Raw genomic sequence first — 20,072 nt, 5'->3', positions numbered from 1 at the left:
AAAGTGGAGGTAAGCACATTACATAGCACAGTGCTAATTGCCTTTCCATTCAATGTTGATCTTGTATTGGTGATACATTATGGGTTTTTTTTTCTTCTTCTTCTTTCTTCCAGAAACTGTCATCAATCTCCCTGCGTATTCAGCAAATTGAAACTACTTTAAACATTTTGGAAGCTAAGGTTGGTTTTGTTAATTACAACTCTCAGCAGAGCAGACTGTTAGTGTCATGGAATAAATACAAAAAAGGAAAGAAGGGATCTTGGAATGGATGTAGCAATTCCACCTTATACCCAGAATTGTAATGAAAGTCATTTTATCATAATGGATGTCTGCTGAACACGCCATAAATTGTTGATATTATATGATATGCTTACAGAAATGTTGCCAGGTTTTATATGTTCATATATACCAACGCATGGCAGCTTAAATGTTTGATTTTTGGAATGCTGCCATTGACAGCTGAGCCTGTCAGTTACTAAAAGCCTAATGATTTCCATCTACTTGTCCAATAAGCTTTATTCCTCAATTTCCTTAAGGTAGTTTCTTTGTGGTGTCCATCTGTTTTCTTACAAACATAAAAGCTGTACTTGTTTTTATTCAAGTGTTTCAGGGTGAACTTTGGTTAGAAAGGTCACGTTTCTTTTGCAGATTTACACTATCCACTTATAGATTTTCAGTGTGAAGTGTGTATTAAAACTTATCATTGGTCACTCAATTTAAACATTTTTGAGAAAATGGAATACATCATAGTCATGAGCATTGCTGACACAGCATACAGATGAACTAGCATTGAAAATAATTTAAGACACAAAAGATAACAAAATCTAATATATCCCCCAACATGATACTTTTTTATATGTTACTTACTGTTTTATCTGTTTGCTATTGTTCAATGTTGGTGACCAGTGACACCCACTATATTGAGATTTTATTATCTCCATTCTCCATGAAAACATGACATTACATTTTTTTCTCAGCTATCACTACAAACAATTCAGGATAGGTAACCAATAAAAATATGATAATTTTTGTGTGAAGTATTCCTTTAAAAACTGTACCTCTACATAAACATTCTACATATTGTGTACGTGATACACAAATTTGGCATCACATTTAGTATAGTAAGCAGAAGCATCCAAACTAAAAGCAACCGTGAAAGTTTTATTTTATGTGCCAAATGTAACCAGCATTAAACGGATAGCTATTTCAGACAGTATAAATCATTATTTTTCCAGCAAATAATGCTATCTTGAATTGACAAAATTCACTAAGTTTGTATGGGAACTTTTTTTTTTTTCCTCATTATTATTAGGTGTCACACATTTAGTCTATCAAAAATGTATACTGCGGTACACTAAAAAAAATAAATAGAAATGCTGGTGGAAGGGTTACAAATGAGTTCTGTTCTTGCAGACAATCCAGTTTTGTATGTTAGGTTAGAATTTGTACTGAAAAATGTTTGTTAATGGGAAATTTGTAAAAATGCATAATGTTTTAATTTTACAGAAAAAAAATTAGAAAGTAATGTTAATCTTTAATCACAACAAACAGTTTAAACTAGAACAGGAACGTACAGTGTATCATCCTTATGTTTAAACATCCTACTTTTTGCTAATTATAATTATATAGTATGCATTGATTTGGGAAAGGCATTTCATGTGAATCCACCACTAACTGATGACTGTGAGACAAATGCTGTCTCTGCTTTGGAATCACTAGTTGTGTTGCTTTCCCATCTCAACGGCTGAACTTCCTAAGATGGCACAGCTGGATAACATGCTAAGGACGCCTGGACGCCTTGTGACTGATATTTGTCTGCATCAACATTAATTTGCTTTGTTATTAAGTATAAAAACTATCAAACCGTTTTTTTTGAGTTTTATGTGCTGCTTCTTATATGCAGAGAGACTATCATAGCCCAAGACCCACCTGTATAGTCATGTGGTGTAGCGGGTCCACAGCTCAAGTCAAGAGGGCCACTTTTTAAATAAATAATCGCCGCACTTGTGGCTTAGAGAGAGAGCGTGGTAGTGTGGCCGGAGGTGGTTCCCAGGGAAATTCATGACGTGCACAGGAGAGGAGTCGTCCGCATCCGTAATTGATGCCGGGAGCTGCTAATTGCCACACCTGATCCATGTCCCTGTGATAAATAGAAGCGCGAGGCGGCTAGGAAGAAAAAAGATGAAAGAGAGAAGAAAAAGACAAACGGAGGTTGCAGGAGAAGAAGGCAGGAAGCAGGGAGAGGAAAGCCGGTGCAAGAGAGCAAGAACAAGTGAGCGCAGGCTCGCGGGCAGCTGAGCAGTGAGCCTGGGTGTTTGGCCGGCACTCCGGGGGCAGTCGATTGTGGTCGCTCCCGCTGAGCATTTTGTGAGGAGCAGGAGTGACCGGAAGGAGGATGGCTTGCCGCATAAGGCCAAGAAGGCACTGGGACGTGAAAGCCCCAGTGTGAGCGCCCTGGTTGCTGGAGTGCCTAAGTCACGGTCTGGTCAAGTCTACCGGAGCCTGGGATCGGCGAGGCGAACAGACCAGCAGAAGAATGTAGAATGAAGGTCAGCTGCAGGTAGGGTGGCTCCCCTGGTGCATAGCCTGGACGGGAGAAGCAGGGGAGTCACCAGTAGAAAGGCACCAGGCTGATTTTAAAAAGACTGCTTCTAGCCATTATTTTAACCTCAGGTTTTAAAAGGATTTTTCAATTGGATTTTAACTTCCACGATTTCACCTTGTTTTTATTGGATTATTTATTTGAAGATTTGAGAGACACTGCACTATTTATTTGAACACTGTTTTGTTGTTGTTTTAATAAAAGCATTTTTTGCACCATCCCCTTGCTTTGTTGTGCCTCACTGTCTAGCTCATCGGCGACATCGGGTTCAAGAGCTCCTAGTGGCTGGATGAGAGCATGGAGAGGAACCCGCATCATCACAAGTCAATGTAGTATGGAAGTAACATTAAAGAGTTTGTCAGCATTTTTATTAGTGAGAGTAACGTGAGCCTGCAACATGTGTGGCCTCTGAAAAATTTACACTAAAAGGTTGTATTTTATATTTGGAATATTCTGTAAACATTTAGGATATTTTTGCCTCATAATCCTGACAGGTACTGTAGGTTTTCATATAAAATAGTAATTGTGTATATTTTTTGTTGTTTTTTTAATGTTTTTTTACTTTGTGTGCTGTTAATTATACTTTACACTGTGTGTATGTTAACAACAGTTTATCCACATTTCAGCTGTCATCCATCCCTGGCTTAGAAGATGTGAAGATAGAGAGTATAAATCAAAGATCAAGTTTAGAAACCAATGGGCATGTATCTGTGGCAGATCAGACAAACATGTCAACAGATACAACTGAGGTATGTAACGACTATGACTTTATTCCTAATCTAAAACACTAAGTGCCTCTAAAGACTTGCTGAAGTGTTAATTTGGTTTGCGTTCAATATAACAAATTAACATCAGGGTTGATAATCCAGCTGCCAGTACCCCCACCATGTTATACATTTTACTCTTCTGTTACTCTGAATCACTTAAAATTTCTAATTTAGTTTTTATTTGAAGGATAAGATTTTTTTTTGTTATACTGGATATTTTGGGCTGGTTAACAGTCTCTGTTTCAGTATCTGTATATCAGCTCTGACCAGGCAGCTACATAGTAGTACACAACAGGCTTAGCTTATATGATCTGTGAAGTATTAAGAGTATAGCCACACTCTGACTGTAATAATAATAATAATAATTCATTACATTTATATAGCGCTTTTCTCAGTACTCAAAGCGCTATCCACACAGGGAGGAACCGGGAAGCGAACCCACAATCTTCCACAGTCTCCTTACTACAAAGCAGCAGCACTACCATTGCGCCACCTGTGAGGTGCCAGTGTGATGTGATTATAACTTCACAAAAGTGTGGAGCATTGATTGCAACCTCTTTGCATTATTTCATTAAAAAAGTCAATATTTAGAAACCATTTTTGAAAAAGTGCACTTTATGATTCAGAAGTTTGTAGAGACATTTTTAGGAAGAAGAATTATTCTTTTTGAGTTTCAGTTTCTTGCATCATCATGGAAAAATATTAAACCTCCTTGCAGAACACTTAGGTATACATTTGCTGGTAATCTTAGTATCTCTATCCTGTTGCATCATGCAATTTCACCCTGGTTTTATGTATTTGCTTAGCCTTTATAATATTCTTGCTGTTTTACCCTACACAAACAACCATTTGGGGCTGTCTATTTGTATATCTTGATTTGTTGGGTTGTGGTTGAATGCTTAGTTTTATGGATTGTTTATTCAGGTCATGCCACTACCCTTTCTTTTTTCATTTATTTGATTGAGTTGTGTTTTTTTTAGAGGACCACACCAGCTGCTTTGTTGCTCATGAGTGATCTTTCTAATGTTGCAGAAATAATAGCTATTCAGCATGGCCCGTTGTTCTGTGTTAACCATAAATACAATGGGCAGGTATTGAGAAAATACCCTGCTGTTAAAATAATTGTGTGCTGCAAGAAGACGGATTTTCAATTGCTCAAATGATTTTACTTTTTCTGGTTATGTAATTAACGTCCATAACAGAGTAATCCTTATATACAGTTAGGTCCATAACTATTTGGACAGAGACAACTTTTTTCTAATTTTGGTTCTGTACATTACCACAATGAATTTTAAATGAAACAACTCCAATGCAGTTGAAGTGCACACTTTCAGCTTTAATTCAGTGGGGTGAACAAAACGATTGCATAAAAATGTGAGGCAACTAAAGCATTTTTTTAACACAATCCCTTCATTTCAGAGGCTCAAAAGTAATTGGACAAATTGCTGGCAATGACAGCCTGAAGTCTTGAACTCATGGACATCACCAGATGCTGGGTTTCCTCCTTTTTAATGCTCTGCCAGGCCTTTACTGCAGTGGCTTTCAGTTGCTGTTTGTTTGTGGGCCTTTCTGTCTGAAGTTTAGTCTTCAACAAGTGAAATGCATGCTCAATTGGGTTAAGATCAGGTGCCTGACTTGGCCGTTCAAGAATTTTCCACTTCTTTGCTTTAATAAACTGCTGGGTTGCTTTGGCTGTATGTTTTGGGTCATTGTCCATCTGTATCATGAAACACCACCCAATCAATTTGACTGCATTTAGCCGGATTTGAGCAGACAGTATGTCTCTGAACACCTCAGAATTCATTCGGCTGCTTCTGTCCTGTGTCACATCATCAATAAACACTAGTGTCCCAACGCCACTGGCAGCCATGCACGCCCAAGCCATCACACTGCCTCCACCATGTTTTACAGATGTTGTGGTATGCTTTGGATAATGAGCTGTTCCACACCTTCTCCATACTTTTTTCTTGCCATCATTCTGGTAGAGGTTGATCTTGGTTTCATCTGTCCAAAGAATGTTTTTCCAGAACTATGCTGGCTTTTTTAGATGTTTTTTAACAAAGTCCAATCTAGCCTTTCTGTTCTTGAGGCTTATGAGTGGCTTGCACCTTGCAGTGCACCCTCTGTATTTACTTTCATGCAGTCTTCTCTTTATGGTAGACTTGGACATCAATACGCCTACCCCCTGGAGAGTGTTGTTCACTTGGTTGGCTGTTGTGAAGAGGTTTCTCTTCACCATGGAAATGATTCTGCGATCATCAACCACTGTTGTCTTCCGTGGACGTCCAGGTCTTTTTGCGTTGCTGAGTCCACCAGTGCTTGCTTTCTTCCTCAGGATGTACCAAACTGTAGATTTTGCCTCTCGTAATATTGTAGCAATTTCTCGGATTGGTTTTTACTGTTTTCGCAGCTTAAGGATGACTTCTTTCACTTGCATGGAGAGCTCCTTTGACCGCATGTTGTCTGTTCACAGCAAAATCTTCCACATGCAAGCACCACACCTCAAATCAACTCCAGGCCTTTTATCTGCTTAACTGATAATGACATAACGACGGACTTGCCCACACCTGCCCATGAAATAGCCTTTGAGTCAATTGTCCATTTACTTTTGAACCCCTGAAATGAAGGGATTGTGTTAAAAAAATGCTTTAGTTGCCTCACATTTTTATGCAATCATTTTGTTCACCCCACTGAATTAAAGCTGAAAGTCTGCACTTCAACTGCATCTGAGTTGTTCCATTTAAAATTCATTGTGGTAATGTACAGAACCAAAATTAGAAAAAAGTTGTCTCTGTCCAAATATTTATGGATCTAACTGTAGTCTATATCCTTTGTGATATTCTAGAGTTATCTGAATTTTTAACAGACCTATAGAAATACTGAGTCTAATTGCTTAACCCCAGTGACTATTTTATGTCTAGTAATCTTTTCTTATTAATATTTTTGCATGTATAGGAAGAAATGTTTTATTGAAATATTAGTAACATTTAAAATTACAGTCAACATTGGTACTTTTTATCTTATAGTAACCGAGAAAAGTGTATATAAATAAAGAATGATATTTCAAACAATTCAAAATATTGCTTATCAGGTTTTATTTAATTATCCAAAACATTTGTTTTAAAAGCCACATCAAAATACTGGAAGAGTCAATGATCAATCGAAAGCTAATCCAACTACAGAGAATGCTCTCACAGTTGCAAAGGACCCTAGATATGCCAGATACTTAAAAATGGTTCAAGTGGTAAGTAGTATGAATTAAATTTCTTGCATGCTTGTATAAAAGAGTATTAGGAGCCTGTATAGTCATTCTTTGACAAACATTAAAACATTTTCTGTACGATGGAGTTAATGGGTGCAAAGTTAAAGGTATGGTAACAGATCTTCTTTGGATTGGTTAAGTCAGTGGTTCCAATATGGTCTCTGAAGTGTTTTCCTGATTTTCATTTTAAATTATATTTAAGTTTTTTCTTTATATTTCTGTACTTGTTTCTTTATATCACAGCAAATTGGCTGTGTTTGATTTTTTTACACTCCCTTCACTCTTGCACTCCTGTCTAGTTTATAACTCGTTATAGTTTGAATAGGTTTGAAATTGGATTAGTCGAGGTTGAAGTGAACTCCCTTTCCTGTGGGATTTAACCTAACTATATGACCCCGGTTGAGTGAATGTTTACCTTTCACCTATAAGAAGAGATTGATTTACTTTAGTATTAATAATAATAATTCTTTGCATTTATATAGCGCTTTTCTCACTACTCAAAGCGCTCAGCAATTAGCAGGTTAAGGGTCTTGCTCAAAGGCCCAACAGAGCAGAGTACCTATTGGCATTTACGGGATTTGAACCGGCAACCTTCCGATTATTATGTATTATGGTACTGCATTTCCATGTATGTTTGTTTGTTTGTATGTATGCCCTAAAACAGTGCCACACCAACCATATGACAAACCACCTCAGGATCCCAAATTAGGCCCTGAGTGCAGCAGTGCGAAACAATTATTGCTAGTCATACTGAAATACGTTGATGACAACAATGACCCCATAACACTTTACCTGTTTGTGAGGGTTGATTTTAAAAAATAGCTGAGCAAATCCACCACCTGAGTAAAAGGAAGAACTGCAAAATATAATTTCCTAATTAAACATACAGTGTCTTTTATGTCAAGAATGAAAGAATTGCAAAATTACAAAAATTCTAGATGTGCAGGTGCAGGGCAAGGATTTCCCAACTTCAGCAGGAGAATGTGGCAGGCGATTGCTGTAAAAAATGAATTTGACTCTCCAGCCTGCTGAGATGGGAGAGGAATCAGTAACATTGGTACCAAAGGTTTTATGGTTTCAGAGGAAACGGCACATTCAGGGACAACATGAAGCGGGCCAGCAGAGCTGCTTTTCATAATACATTAAAAGGTGCTGGTGAACTAAATACATCTTTCTTTTTTAAGATCCGGACAATACTATAATTATGTTAATTCTTGTAACAGCTAATATATGATCATGTTTCTTCTGACGAACAGTATACATTGAATGATGTGGTAAAGGGGCATTTATTGACATTAAATTGGCACTCCTCATAAAGTTGCATGCTTTTTTGAAGATTTTTTTTCTCTCAAAACCTACACCATTGCTGTTACATTTATTAAATACTAGATGCTGCATTCCCTGCTTTAATAATTAATTCTAATACAGAATATTGCCTTTGGGCATTACTTCACCTTGGATATATTGAAATTGAAGGAAAAAATATCCAGTTTTAAAGTTTACTGAGCTTCAATTTCATAGTTCTCTTGATTAATAACAGTGTTAACACATTCTGAACACAAATATAGCATTAGTTATTGGTTGTCACTGGATTTTACATCGGCTTTGCATTTTAGAGTGTAATGGGAAAGTACCACAGGTATCTTCAAACTAAAATAAATGCAAAACAGAGATCCAGCATATTAAAAAAGATGGTTTCCTTTCTAAACCACAGGGTTTCAAGTTTACATCAGAATAAATACAGGTTTGTGCAGCACAGATATTTTCCATCGCTACACAATGTAGAACCAACTGCTGTCTGGCACAAAAGAGTTCCAGCTGCCAACATCTTGAGGAACTTTGTGAAAATTTGTTAATTTGTTTTCTTTTAAGGGTGTTCCAGTTATGGCAATAAGAAATAAAATGATTGCTGAGGGCCTAGATCCAGCTCTGCTTGAGTAAGTTTTGTCAAATGTATTTTTTAACATGTCCTAGTATTGTTGTATGTTGTTGTTTTTATCATAATTAAACTAATTGTAAGTATTTCTCTGTTTAGTTTAAATGAATGGAAGCATAATTTCATCTGTGCAAAAACAAAATTTATGAAACATGCGGTTGCCTTTGAATTTGAACCTGTGTCTAGTTGTGTGATGTAAGGAATATGTGCATAAACATTTCTCTACAATTAAACTATTCTTGGGTAACCAAATTCATTTACATATGTGTTCTTATCAGAAGCTTTTGTCTAAAGTGACTTATAAAGGAGGTCAACATAATCGAATAAACATCAGTCTGGTTCATTGTTTTGAAATGTGTGTCTTGATGCAAACCACAACATCCCTTCAGAATCTCATCTTAGTGCAAGTTTAAGTAAAGCAATGGAGCAAAAAAAGTATATTTAAATAAGTTATAAGTGAATGATCTGGAATGGCTTAGGCAGAATCCAGGCTAACCTGCCATGAAAAAAATACCATGCCTATAAAAAGTGTTCACCCTTTGGAAATGTGTGTGTTTTATTGTTATAAAATGTTGAATCACAGTGGATTTAATTTATCTTTTTTGACACTGATCAACAGAAGAAAACTATTTGATTTCAAAGTGGCCTAAATTAATTACACGTATTAAAAATAAATAAAAATAACTGATTGCTTAAGTATTCACCCTCTTTAAGTCAGTATATACTGTAGTAGATGTTGCTGACAGCTTTGACTCTGCATGGCCAGGTCTCTGTCAGCTTTGCACATCTAAACACTGCAGTTTTCCTCGGCAAATCCTCTCAAGCTCTGTCAGTTTACATGGGGTTCATGAACACGTCCAGCTACAAATTCTCCATGGGATTGAGATCTGGACTCTAACTCTGCCACTCCAGGCCATCAACACTCCTGTTTCTATTAATTAATTACATTTATTTAGCACTTTCTCACTACTGAAAATGCTTTACATAGGCAGGCGGGAACTACTTTAACCAGCCATCATTATTAGCAGCACAAAGTCTTTATGGAGCTGGTAGCAAATGTGCAATGTCTCCACAAGTACTGTGAACGTTATCTAATGTGTCTTCTTGAATATTGGTTTCAAATACCCACTTAGATATGAATTTTGAAATAGATGGACTTTTCTGTGAATGGAAAGTTGGCAAGTCGGGTTCTCATAAACTGATGGAAGCTGGAATGTCTGGAAGCTAATAAAAGATGCTGTAATATCATTGTTGAGGAATGCATCTACTCACTCAATATTGAACTCCTCACAGTTGAACTTTACCTGTGGTCTCTGCTACATGAATTTAACCAAACATTTGTTATGCTAGTTTACATTCTGCTGCTTGCAGATTTAGTAGCTGTAGCTGAAATAAGTTTTGAAACAACATAAAAAATGGAAACTTAATCACCTAGCTTGTTCAAACTGGAGGTTGTGTTGCTACACTGCTATCAGTATTTTAGTCTTGACTGCACATATCAACGAATGACTAAAGCCATACCACAAGCACTTCAGGACAGGTCATTCATCTGAAGCTCAGCGTGTTCAGGCCTGGCCAGTACTTGGATAGGACAAAATCTAGGAAAGCTTGGGTTGTTGCTGTAAGAGGGATTGGTGAGGCCAGCAGAAGGGGTGCTTACCCTGTGGTCTAAATGTGAATTATAATCCCCCAGTGCAGTGACGGGGACATTGTGCTTTAAAAATGGTGCATCCTACAGATGAGACATAAAACCAAGGTCCTGACTCACTTTGGTCATAAAAGATCTCTGGGTATCCTTTCTAAAGAGTAAGGTTTATTCTGATGTCCAGACTAAATTGCCCACCATGGCCTACTCATTCCTCCCCACCCCCAGTCTTCCCCGGACTTTAATTGGCTATCTGTCTTACCACTTCACCAACTAACAGCTAATGTGTGGTCAGCGTGCTGGTGCAAAACTGGCTGCCTTTGTATCTACCAGGTGGATGCTACACATTAGTGGTTGTTGTAGTGTCTCCCCACTAACTGAAGTGCTTTGAGTAGTGAGAAAAGTGCTATATAAATGTAAAGAATTACTATTATTAAAGTAGGTTAACATTACCGTTGTGGTGGATTGCCAGTTTCCCATTCCGGCCCTCACCCCCAGGCCGCCAGGAGGAGCTCTCCCGACAGCGTGATCGTGCCCCGAGTTCCAGCAGTGCGTCATGGACTATGTAGTGTTTATACACAGCCCGGCTGGATACCTTGGGAGCCGCCGGGAGTCGCTGTAGGGGGGCTCGTGGGCTCTTATGTGCCCTATAACCCGGGAGTACGTCACGGTCACGTGACAGGAAGGAATGACGTGCTCCCGGGGTGAAGAAAAGGACTGATTACTCTGACCCGGAAGGAATAAAGACTTGTGGGGTTTGAACAGGAACCACTTCCGGGTCAGGGGGTATAAAGGACTCCGGAGAAAGCCCAGACATTGAGCTGAGCTGGGAGGTAGGGTGGCAAGTGTCTGGGCGAGGAGGATTGGTTTGAGAGAGTTATTGTGATTTATATGAGTAGTGTGGTGTGTAGAGTGCTTTGTGCACTGTTTAATAGTAAAATAAATAGTTGTTACACTTTTACTTTGTGTTTGGAGTGGTACCTGAGGGTGTTAGAGGTGGCTCCACGCCTCTACTGTTACACTGTCTAGTTTGAAATGCAAACATGCCCTGCAAGAATATACTGGCAGTGTTTTAACACATAGTATATTTATGCATATTTAAACTCTGCTTGATGTTGCTATGCCATACAGTGATGCAGCATATATTAGCAGATAGAAGCACTTCTCAACCTGTGGAGCCAAGTAGTCCACACTCATTACAATGTACAGATTAATCATGAAGCTTCACTTACCTTGGGCTACTCAGGTCCTGAGTGGATAACAGCAGTTTTAGCTTTTTATTTTCTCTCAGGGTGAAGTCTTCTGTTCAGTTTCACTTCTTCTGAAACCCAACGGTTTAAAATGCACAGACAGGAGGAATTTGGAGCGGGTGTTTTGGGAATAAGACCCATGGACATTGCCTTTGCCCTGGTGGATTCCACTGCTGTTTTTTTTTAATGAGTCGTCCCTAACAGTGCATTCTGTTTTTGCTCAGTGAGACTAGGGACAGGCCGACCTCCACACAGACATGGGTTCAGGCTGTTTACTGTCATTAAGTGTATGTATTTCTGTGAAGTAATAGTCATTGAAGAGAAAAAAAACAGTAGAGTACAGTAATCCCTCGCTATATCGCGCTTCGCCTTTCGCGGCTTCACTCCATCGCGGATTTTATATGTAAGCATATTTAAATATATATCGCGGATTTTCGCTGCTTCGCGGGTTTCTGCGGACAATGGGTCTTTTAATTTCTGGTACATGCTTCCTCAGTTGGTTTGCCCAGTTGATTTCATACAAGGGACGCTATTGGCAGATGGCTGAGAAGCTACCCAACTTACTTTTCTCTGTCTCTTGCGCTGTGATCCTGACGTAGGGGGATTGAGCAGGGGGGCTGTTCGCACACCTAGACTATACGGACGCTCGTCTAAAAATGCTGAAAGATTATCTTCACGTTGTGATCTTTTGTGCAGCTGCTTCCTGAAACGACATACTGCACGGTGCTTCGCATACTTAAAAGCTCGAAGGGCACGTATTGATTTTTGATTGAAAAACAAACTCTGTCTCACTTTGTCTGCACCTGACGGAGGGGGTGTGAGCTGCCGCCTTCAACAGCTTTGTGCCGCGGTGCTTCACATACTTAAAAGAAAAACAGCCCTATTGATCTGTTTGCTTTTCTCTATCTCTGTGACAGTCACTGCTCCTGACAAGCACTCCTTTGAAGAGGAAGATATGTTTGCATTCTTTTAATTGTGAGACGGAACTGTCATCTCTGTCTTGTCATGGAGCACAGTTTAAACTTTTGAAAAAGAGACAAATGTTTGTTTGCAGTGTTTGAATAACGTTCCTGTCTCTCTACAACCTCCTGTGTTTCTGTGCAAATCTGTGACCCAAGCATGACAATATAAAAATAACCATATAAACATATGGTTTCTACTTCACGGATTTTCTTATTTCGCGGGTGGCTCTGGAACGCAACCCCCGCGATGGAGGAGGGATTACTGTATACACAAATAGTAAGCTATGGATCACCAAAGGTTTTAAAAGCAGACAAAATTGTGTTTTGGAAATGTAAAGGAGTTTTAATGGTAACAATCCAAAGTAGGAAAGATTTGAAAACTATTGCAGGTCCTTAAAAGGGGCAACCTTTCTAAAAGACAAGAGCCACAAGCGCTTACTCAAGATTTGAAATAAGTAATTTTCAGTATCCTCTTGTGATATACATGCTAGTTACATCAGTTATTAGACAAATATTCATATAGTCCTCATATTTTTAATTTTCTTGTTGTAGTTGACATTAGCCTTCCACATTATGTTCTTTTATAAAGTTTTTTTTCTCTTTCTAGGAATCCTGAAGCACCTGTTCCTGATGGAGGAATCCAACAAACACAGGAAGAAAGTGACAATTCAGGCAGTGAATCTTCATTCAGTGACTGATGTTGTTCAGAGTTGTGGAGCAGATGTTGGCTGTAGGTCTGGTAGCTTTCAGGTTCTGTTGAAGACTCAAGCATACAAGCTTCTGTAAGCTACCATGAACATTAATTAGCTATGAGAATAAATGGTCAACTAAATGATCTAAGTAGGATTCTGTCCACTCTGGCACTTAATATTTCTCATAGAAAACGTTAATTTCTTGAAGTTTATAATATAATTATCATTCCTGGAGTAGATGACTACTACCATTCCTCAGTAATTCTCTGGAGCAGCCTGGCATATGCTGTGCTTTCTTAGTGATGCTTTATCCCCTTAGCTCCATGCCCTCCGGTCCTCAAGTGGTCTGGCTGCAGCTGATGGACAGACACCTGATGGGGCTGACCACTGCTAATGGCCACAGTCTGCATCCCAGCTGCATCTTGCCCTTTTTTTTCTACACCATAATAATGTACAGTATATGGAATTCTTACATACTGCAAAGGATTATTGTGAATTGAAAAGCAAGTTTGCTTTTACAATCAAGTTTTAATGCAAAATTAATTTGTTGAGAGAACTGGCATTTTAAAACATAATATCAAAAAGCAAACAGCTAATTTTGTTTTTGTACAATTTTAGGAAATATGTGTATTATTTACTAACACAGTTGCAAGAAATAAAAATCATATGAGCTGTTCAAGGTAATTAATGCTGTGTGGTTGTTGTAATAAGTGTGAGTTTTGAGGAGTTCATGTTTTATTATAATTAATGGAACTTTGTTTTGAGGAAAAAAACAGGTGAATGAATCCGTGAAATTACATTTGAAATGTGTTTTTGTGCCCGAGTGCTGGATATGATATTTTATTTAAGCCTGCTTTGAAGTTGAATTTTAATAATCACATCTTTAAAAATGGTATTATGTTTATGGCTGGAAAAAAGAAAAAAAAAAAACAAAACGTTCAGCTGCACCTGTTCATGTTCATCCATTTGACCCTCCGATTTGTCCAGAATTGTTTTTTTAACTTATGGTAAGCAAGCAGTATAGTTTAACAAGAAATTGGGGCTTTTTCAGGAAAGTGCAGCATAGTCTGTCAGTTGAAAATGTACTGTTTCAGAACATTAGGGAGAAACATTTGTGCCAAAATGTTTTAATTCAAAAATATTTATAGTTAATTTGTTAGTGGTGCCACCTCCAAGCCCAGTGAAATATGAATGTCTGGACCCCGAGTGAACTTTGCACACCCTCTCCGTGTCTGTAGTGTGTTTTGTTTTGGTTTTTCTTTCCTCCTTCAGATACCTCACTTTGCCTTCCTTGTTTCAAAGATGTGTGGGTTACGTTGACTGGCACTAATACATGGATCACAGTGAGGAAGTGTACTTTGAGTGGCTCTGACAAATACAATCAAAGCCACTAGAAGCAGCCAAAAGACAGGACCAGTCTGGACTGTGTGTCGCTTTCACACCACTGGCAGGTGTTAATTTATTTCCCATCATGGCTCATTTCTTAGATATAATGACTTAAATGTTTTGTTATATATCAATAGCCCATTTTTAATTTCACAGTTCACTCAATCAGGAAACGTTTAACTGTCAGCCAGCCCACTTCTGCTTCATGCTGATGCCCTAACTCATGCTGATCTGACACTTTGGGTTTAAAGAGATGCCACACCCTTCCTGGTCTCAAGACCCCTTGTTACTGAGACATGTGACAAAGATGGCAAAGAGAGTCTTTTCAAACATTTTAAGTGTTTCATGGTGTGGTTTAGCATTCATGTGAATTATGTGGAAAAAGAAAATTTAAACACCAGGAAACTTTTTTTGGTCACCCCTCTTATAATTAGTTTCAGAACTTTAAAGAAGTTGGTTATGTTGAGATCCCTGCTCATATTAGCACACTTTTACAATGCAACATTATGATTATGGATAAAAATGACAAGATGAGCCAATTTCCTCTTTTGCCTTTTGATTTATTATGCTGACAGACATAAATCTGTGGAGAGCTTTCAACTTCCATTGAACTTTTTAATTAAACTACATCAAAAAAAGGCAAGATTATTAGGTAGTTTTTAACAGGTAAAAGCCATGCAGGTTTGTACAATATAATCTGAGGGATTTGACAGGCCATAAAAAGAATTCTTAATAATAGTTCTGTGGCATACAAAGAAGCCCCAGATAATGAAGCAAGTCTGACATGACCTTCATGACACACCCATCTGTTGCAATAATCACTGTGTTCAATCCATAATGTCTGCAACAAACTCTGGGCTATGGACAGAAGGATTTCTTATCGTGTACTGCTCAGAGTCGTAGTACACCACTTTTCCACCAGTTGTGCCTCTCCCATGAGCACTCACTACCCGATTGTTTCACAAATCCTTTGTCACTTGAACGAGCTTCTATGGTCATGGAGCTCCAACAGTTGTAATTTGCTGTTCCAAAGAATACAGTATGGCTGCTCTCCAGCTTGTGATGACAGATAGCAAAAGTTGAACGGGGGCTTCTCACTAGCTTCACCTGACAGTCTTTGGTCTTCCTAAAACCAGGATGGGGCTTCTTGCTGTGCACTTATTTCACGCACCACTCTCTAGCTTGCATTCTGCACCACAGTTTTCTTGAACTTACTAATAATTAACTTTAATTTTCTTTATCTTCACTCACATTTTCTGCTACTGTTGTCTATTCTGCTAATTCATCATGTGACAGCACTCACTATGAAAAATGTTACTTAAACTGATGTCATGCTACACAATTTCTAGTCGGGTGGGATGTCAAACTGGACATCTGAAGTTGTTGATCTCATTGCTTCAGGATTTGTTATTACATAACTAGAAAGCACTTGACAAGATTATGTGAATTTCTAGCAAATATTCACATTTCCTAAGTATTGCGTGCTTACCCCTTTTTCATGTTGTGTGAAGGAGCCAGTGTTGTACAAGGGTTTTACACGTCCCATACAGTGAGTTCAGCTGCAGTTTTTTTTTTATTCTTCTCCATTCTCTTCTAGTACATAAAACACGAGGCATCAAATAGATGAGCCTTTCTTCTGTTTTTGAGGTCCAAAACACCCACGTTTCTTATTTTTTGTCACTACATTATATGCATTGTACTTCCAGTTGAACATTCATTGATCATCACCTCTGTGACAACCAGTTTGACTCTGTCAGGGCAACTCACAGACTAGTTGGACCGGGTATGTCAGTCTGGGGAGTGCATCACAACTCCCCCAACTATCTACGATTATGTTAAATGAAGCCTACGACTGACAGTCTCTGGGCCTTTAGCCTGAAGTTGATAAGATCAGTAATTTCAAAGAAAGCGTTTGGCTCTACGCTGGAGTGGTTTAGCGTGAACAGCAGATGGTTCTGTTTGGTTTTTTTCTTTCTGTGCACCTGAAAGTATTGCCCTTCAGTGGTGAAAGCCTTGAATGTCATCCGTGATCATTTTTCAGACAACATCATTTGCAATGGTCATTTTTAAAACAGTCAACAGCAACAGTTTGCCTGAATGGCAGAGATGCATTTATCTCTGCTACCTTTTGATACCCTGATGAAAAATGTTTTGCTTTTTGTGGATAATGATTCCCGGGCTTCATCTGACTTGGGCCACTTCCATCGCTTGTGTCAAATGCTTGGCTCTGCAGTGGGTTGATATTAGGTTTTCCAGCCCTTGTGCACCAACCCTGCATTCAGTTCTGATTTAAAGCTCTTTTGTGGGTAGGTAGGTTATGCCACATTCAGGCAGTACCTCGAAGCACAAAGCTGGTACTGAATCTTTTGACCTCCAACACGTTTCATCGTACAGCACTGAGAACTAAAGAGCCACTCACCAGGGGAATACCCCAATAAAATAAATTAACAGTAAAGACTGAAATTTGTGTTTAATGACTTTTAGTTATGCACTACGATGTGTTAAAGTTTTAAGTGCTCCTTACCATGTTTCTGTGGTCACATGACATTATCTATCCATTTCAGCTTTGAGTTGTTACTTGTGAGACGGCTGACAATGACATACAATGGTCACATTTTTTTTTGTTTTTCCAATTGGAGCACAGGAAGGTGGAGTGACTTGTTATTGGTCACACAGTGCCAGAAGCAGGATTTGAACCCTCAACCTCAGGGTTTCAAGTCTTAACCACCACACCACACAGCCAGAGTTTTTCAGAGCAGTCCTAGGCACAGGGAGCAGATCTACTCTGATGGACATCAGTATTTCCCAGGGGACACTCACACCTACATTAACCTAACATTCACGTCTTTGGGAAGTGACAGGAAAATGCACCTTGGAGTGACCAAAAAAAAATACAGAACTTCCTGTAGTGTTGTGTAGAGCATTAGATGTTCAAGCTCCAGTGCACTTGAGTGTCTCTGGTCATTGGGAAGCATATGGTGACTAATTACATTTCCTAAGGACCACACGTGTGAAGTAAGTTTCAATATTTGTCGGTTTTGCTCCTTCTGCTATATAAGGAAGTGAAAGTATGGCAGGGTAACCTTAGCACCTGCTAAGTATTCTGCTCCTGGCTCGACTGGTGTGCAGGTGCACTCAAACAACAAAACGAAAGGTAATGGGCGGGGCATCTGCACCGTAAGTGTAAAATGTAGAAATCAGTCAAATATGTCATAAGCGTGTTTTTGTCAAGTTGGTGGTTTATGGGTGGTGTGTAATGGTAATTCTTGTTCTCCTTATGCTGTATATTCATTTTGATTTTTACCTGTGTGTCATCAGACTCCACACAACTGGCATTGCAATGGCAATAAAGTGCAGAACTTTATGGACTTGGACTGCATAGAGCACTGGGGGGCACTTGCACTCTTACTCGTCTTGTGGTACTACTCACTCGTCTTCAAGTGACCTGCCTCTGGTCAGTCTCCCTTTGACAACACAGCTCAAAATAAAGACGTTTGTTCACTTGTGTCACAATATTATGGGATTTAAGAGACTTTCTACTGGCAGTGACTGACTGGTGAATTGGGGGGATATGGGGCAGATTCCAGTTTACATATAGGAAGGAAAATCCTAGGTGTGCATACACAACATGGGGTTTGGCCCTAGATGATACGCTGTATAGTAAAACATGCAGGATGCTGGCCATGAACGCAAGTGCCTCCCAATAACAGTTTCTCTCTCCATCAATTCCTTATGGAATTCACTTTACATGATTCAGTGGAATACAGAATCCTATAAGAACAGGATACAATGTGGACAGGGTAACCAGAGAAAGAACAACCAAGACTGTTAGATGATAAAATGGCACCAAGTGTTCATTGAGAGTTTTGAGTTTGGGTGTTACACCTTTGAGACAAAACAGAAAAGCATGTTTGCATTGTACGTAATACTTAATATTAGATCAGGACACATTGTATCTATTATCTATCTCTTAATCACACTGGGAGGATGATGCTGTGACATATTTTGTGAATTAAACAAGCTTTTCAGATTGTCTAAAGTAATAGGAGCTGAGAGTGGCTAAAGCTGCACTAAAGGTGAGAGTGTGCCTTGAGCGACTGGGAGATGATTGGCAGAGGCTACAACGTTGTGGGCTTCAATTATAGATCCCTTCTTTAAGGTGGGTGTCAAAGAGAAGAGTTTATAGAATTGGCTTTCAGAGGTATCTCAAGCACAGACCCCCATCGACTTTATCCATCCATCCATTGATTTTCAGTGGTGTGGAGGTTAGCTTTGTTACATTACCATTTCAGTCCCAGCCTGTCCCCTGTCTGTGTGCCATTGGCACCTGCTCCCCATGTCCCCATCTGTTTTTTGGTTTTGTTTTTGTCCCTCTCCGTGCTCCAGTCTTCTCTCTCATCTCACAGACGTGGAAGTTTGGCCGACATGTGTCTCTAAACTGGTTGTAGGCATTAATTTGCCTTGTGATGAACTTTCTACCTGTCCCTGGTGGGCTCCAGCCTTGCAGTGAATGCATATGGTAAGGACCCCTCCTATGAAAACTATTCACACCAGGCCAGTTCTGAGACACCCCCAGCCAGACCTGCTTGCCTTTAGGATGGGGATGGAGAGTTGGGAAAACAAATGTGTGCACAAGAACATTGAAATCCCACACGGATTTGGGAATTGTTTCCCAGTAAATTCATCTCAATCTCAAGCGCACTTAATCCAATTCTGGGAAATGGGGAGCACTGGATACAAAGCAGGAAACAGCCCTGGAAAATGTAACAGTCCACTGCAGGGCCAGTTTGGAACTTCCTGTTAACTGCTGGGCGGAGTGGTGGCTGTGAGGCAGGGTGGGATCTGCGCCGGTAATTGGAAGGTGCAGCCGGATCGAATCCTGTAAGTGCCAGAAGTGATTCCACTCTATGAAAGAAGATGAAAGGGAGATTTGAGTCCAGGATGCTGGATTTGTGAGGTAGAAGCACTAACTACTGTGCTGCCATATTTATAACTTATATGCTGCTATTTATTTTAATCTATTACAAAATTCTGTAAAATTACAATATAAATGTAAACCACGTCTCAAAATAATGCAATTAACAAAATTAAATGTATTTAATAAAATATAAATCACAAGACAATCACAGGTGCATTATACGGCATAAAAACATACAAAACAAAATAAACAGACCCAGCGCCACAGTTGTGTCAGTGTAAGCCAAGCACATTAGTCTTCATCTTCAAAGTAAATCTCTGGAAACACAAAGTGAGGTTTTGTTATTCTGTGGAGCTCATTCTGAAGCGGCTTTTAGTATCCACTATACATAAATAAGCACAAACTTTTCACGACAGCAGTGTGTTTATGGTAGGAAAACCAACCAAATTATCCATTCACATTAACCTTATAGAGCGGAGCTCACTTGCCAAGATTTGACCTTCTTTTAAATGCTATTATCTAAAGTAGTAATGGTGTCTTTTGAAAACACTATGCTCAGTATGGGTCAAGAGTGACCTTTATTAATGTAATTAAATACTGCGTGTTGAATTTAAATGTGAAAATATTTATTTTAGCAAATGAGGTGTGCATT

At 39.0% G+C, this 20,072-nt stretch overlaps 2 protein-coding genes across 4 annotated transcripts in view; one reads left to right on the top strand and one right to left on the bottom strand.

The window, feature by feature from the left end:
- washc3 (WASH complex subunit 3) overlaps window positions 1-13,800 on the top strand; it is a 39,147-nt gene extending 25,347 nt beyond the window's left edge. The window contains exons 3-7 of the mRNA XM_028816489.2: window positions 114-179; window positions 3,229-3,351; window positions 6,497-6,613; window positions 8,504-8,568; window positions 13,032-13,800. Of these exons, the coding sequence (XP_028672322.1) occupies window positions 114-179; window positions 3,229-3,351; window positions 6,497-6,613; window positions 8,504-8,568; window positions 13,032-13,122 (462 nt within the window). The 3' untranslated portion in view covers window positions 13,123-13,800. The remainder of the gene's footprint in view (window positions 1-113; window positions 180-3,228; window positions 3,352-6,496; window positions 6,614-8,503; window positions 8,569-13,031) is intronic.
- Window positions 13,801-15,068: 1,268 nt separating this feature from the next.
- dram1 (DNA-damage regulated autophagy modulator 1) overlaps window positions 15,069-20,072 on the bottom strand; it is a 47,927-nt gene continuing 42,923 nt past the window's right edge. Inside the window, exons 7-8 of one of the 3 annotated variants that reach the window (XR_007935180.1) lie at window positions 16,112-19,737; window positions 15,069-16,080 (exon numbers count right to left, since the gene is read on the bottom strand). Coding sequence is in view for 2 of the 3 variants with exons in the window: in XM_028816477.2 (XP_028672310.1) it covers window positions 19,693-19,737 (45 nt within the window). In the remaining variant the exon portion in view is untranslated. Of the gene's footprint in view, window positions 19,738-20,072 lie in introns of all 3 variants that reach the window. The other 2 variants (XM_028816477.2, XM_051928627.1) reach the window with 2 other exon arrangements.

This window comes from Erpetoichthys calabaricus, chromosome 1 (genome assembly GCF_900747795.2).
Source record: "Erpetoichthys calabaricus chromosome 1, fErpCal1.3, whole genome shotgun sequence".
NCBI classification, from domain to species: domain Eukaryota; kingdom Metazoa; phylum Chordata; class Cladistia; order Polypteriformes; family Polypteridae; genus Erpetoichthys; species Erpetoichthys calabaricus.
The sequence above is the reverse complement of the archived record's forward strand: the minus strand, read 5'-3'. Positions and strand labels throughout refer to the sequence as shown.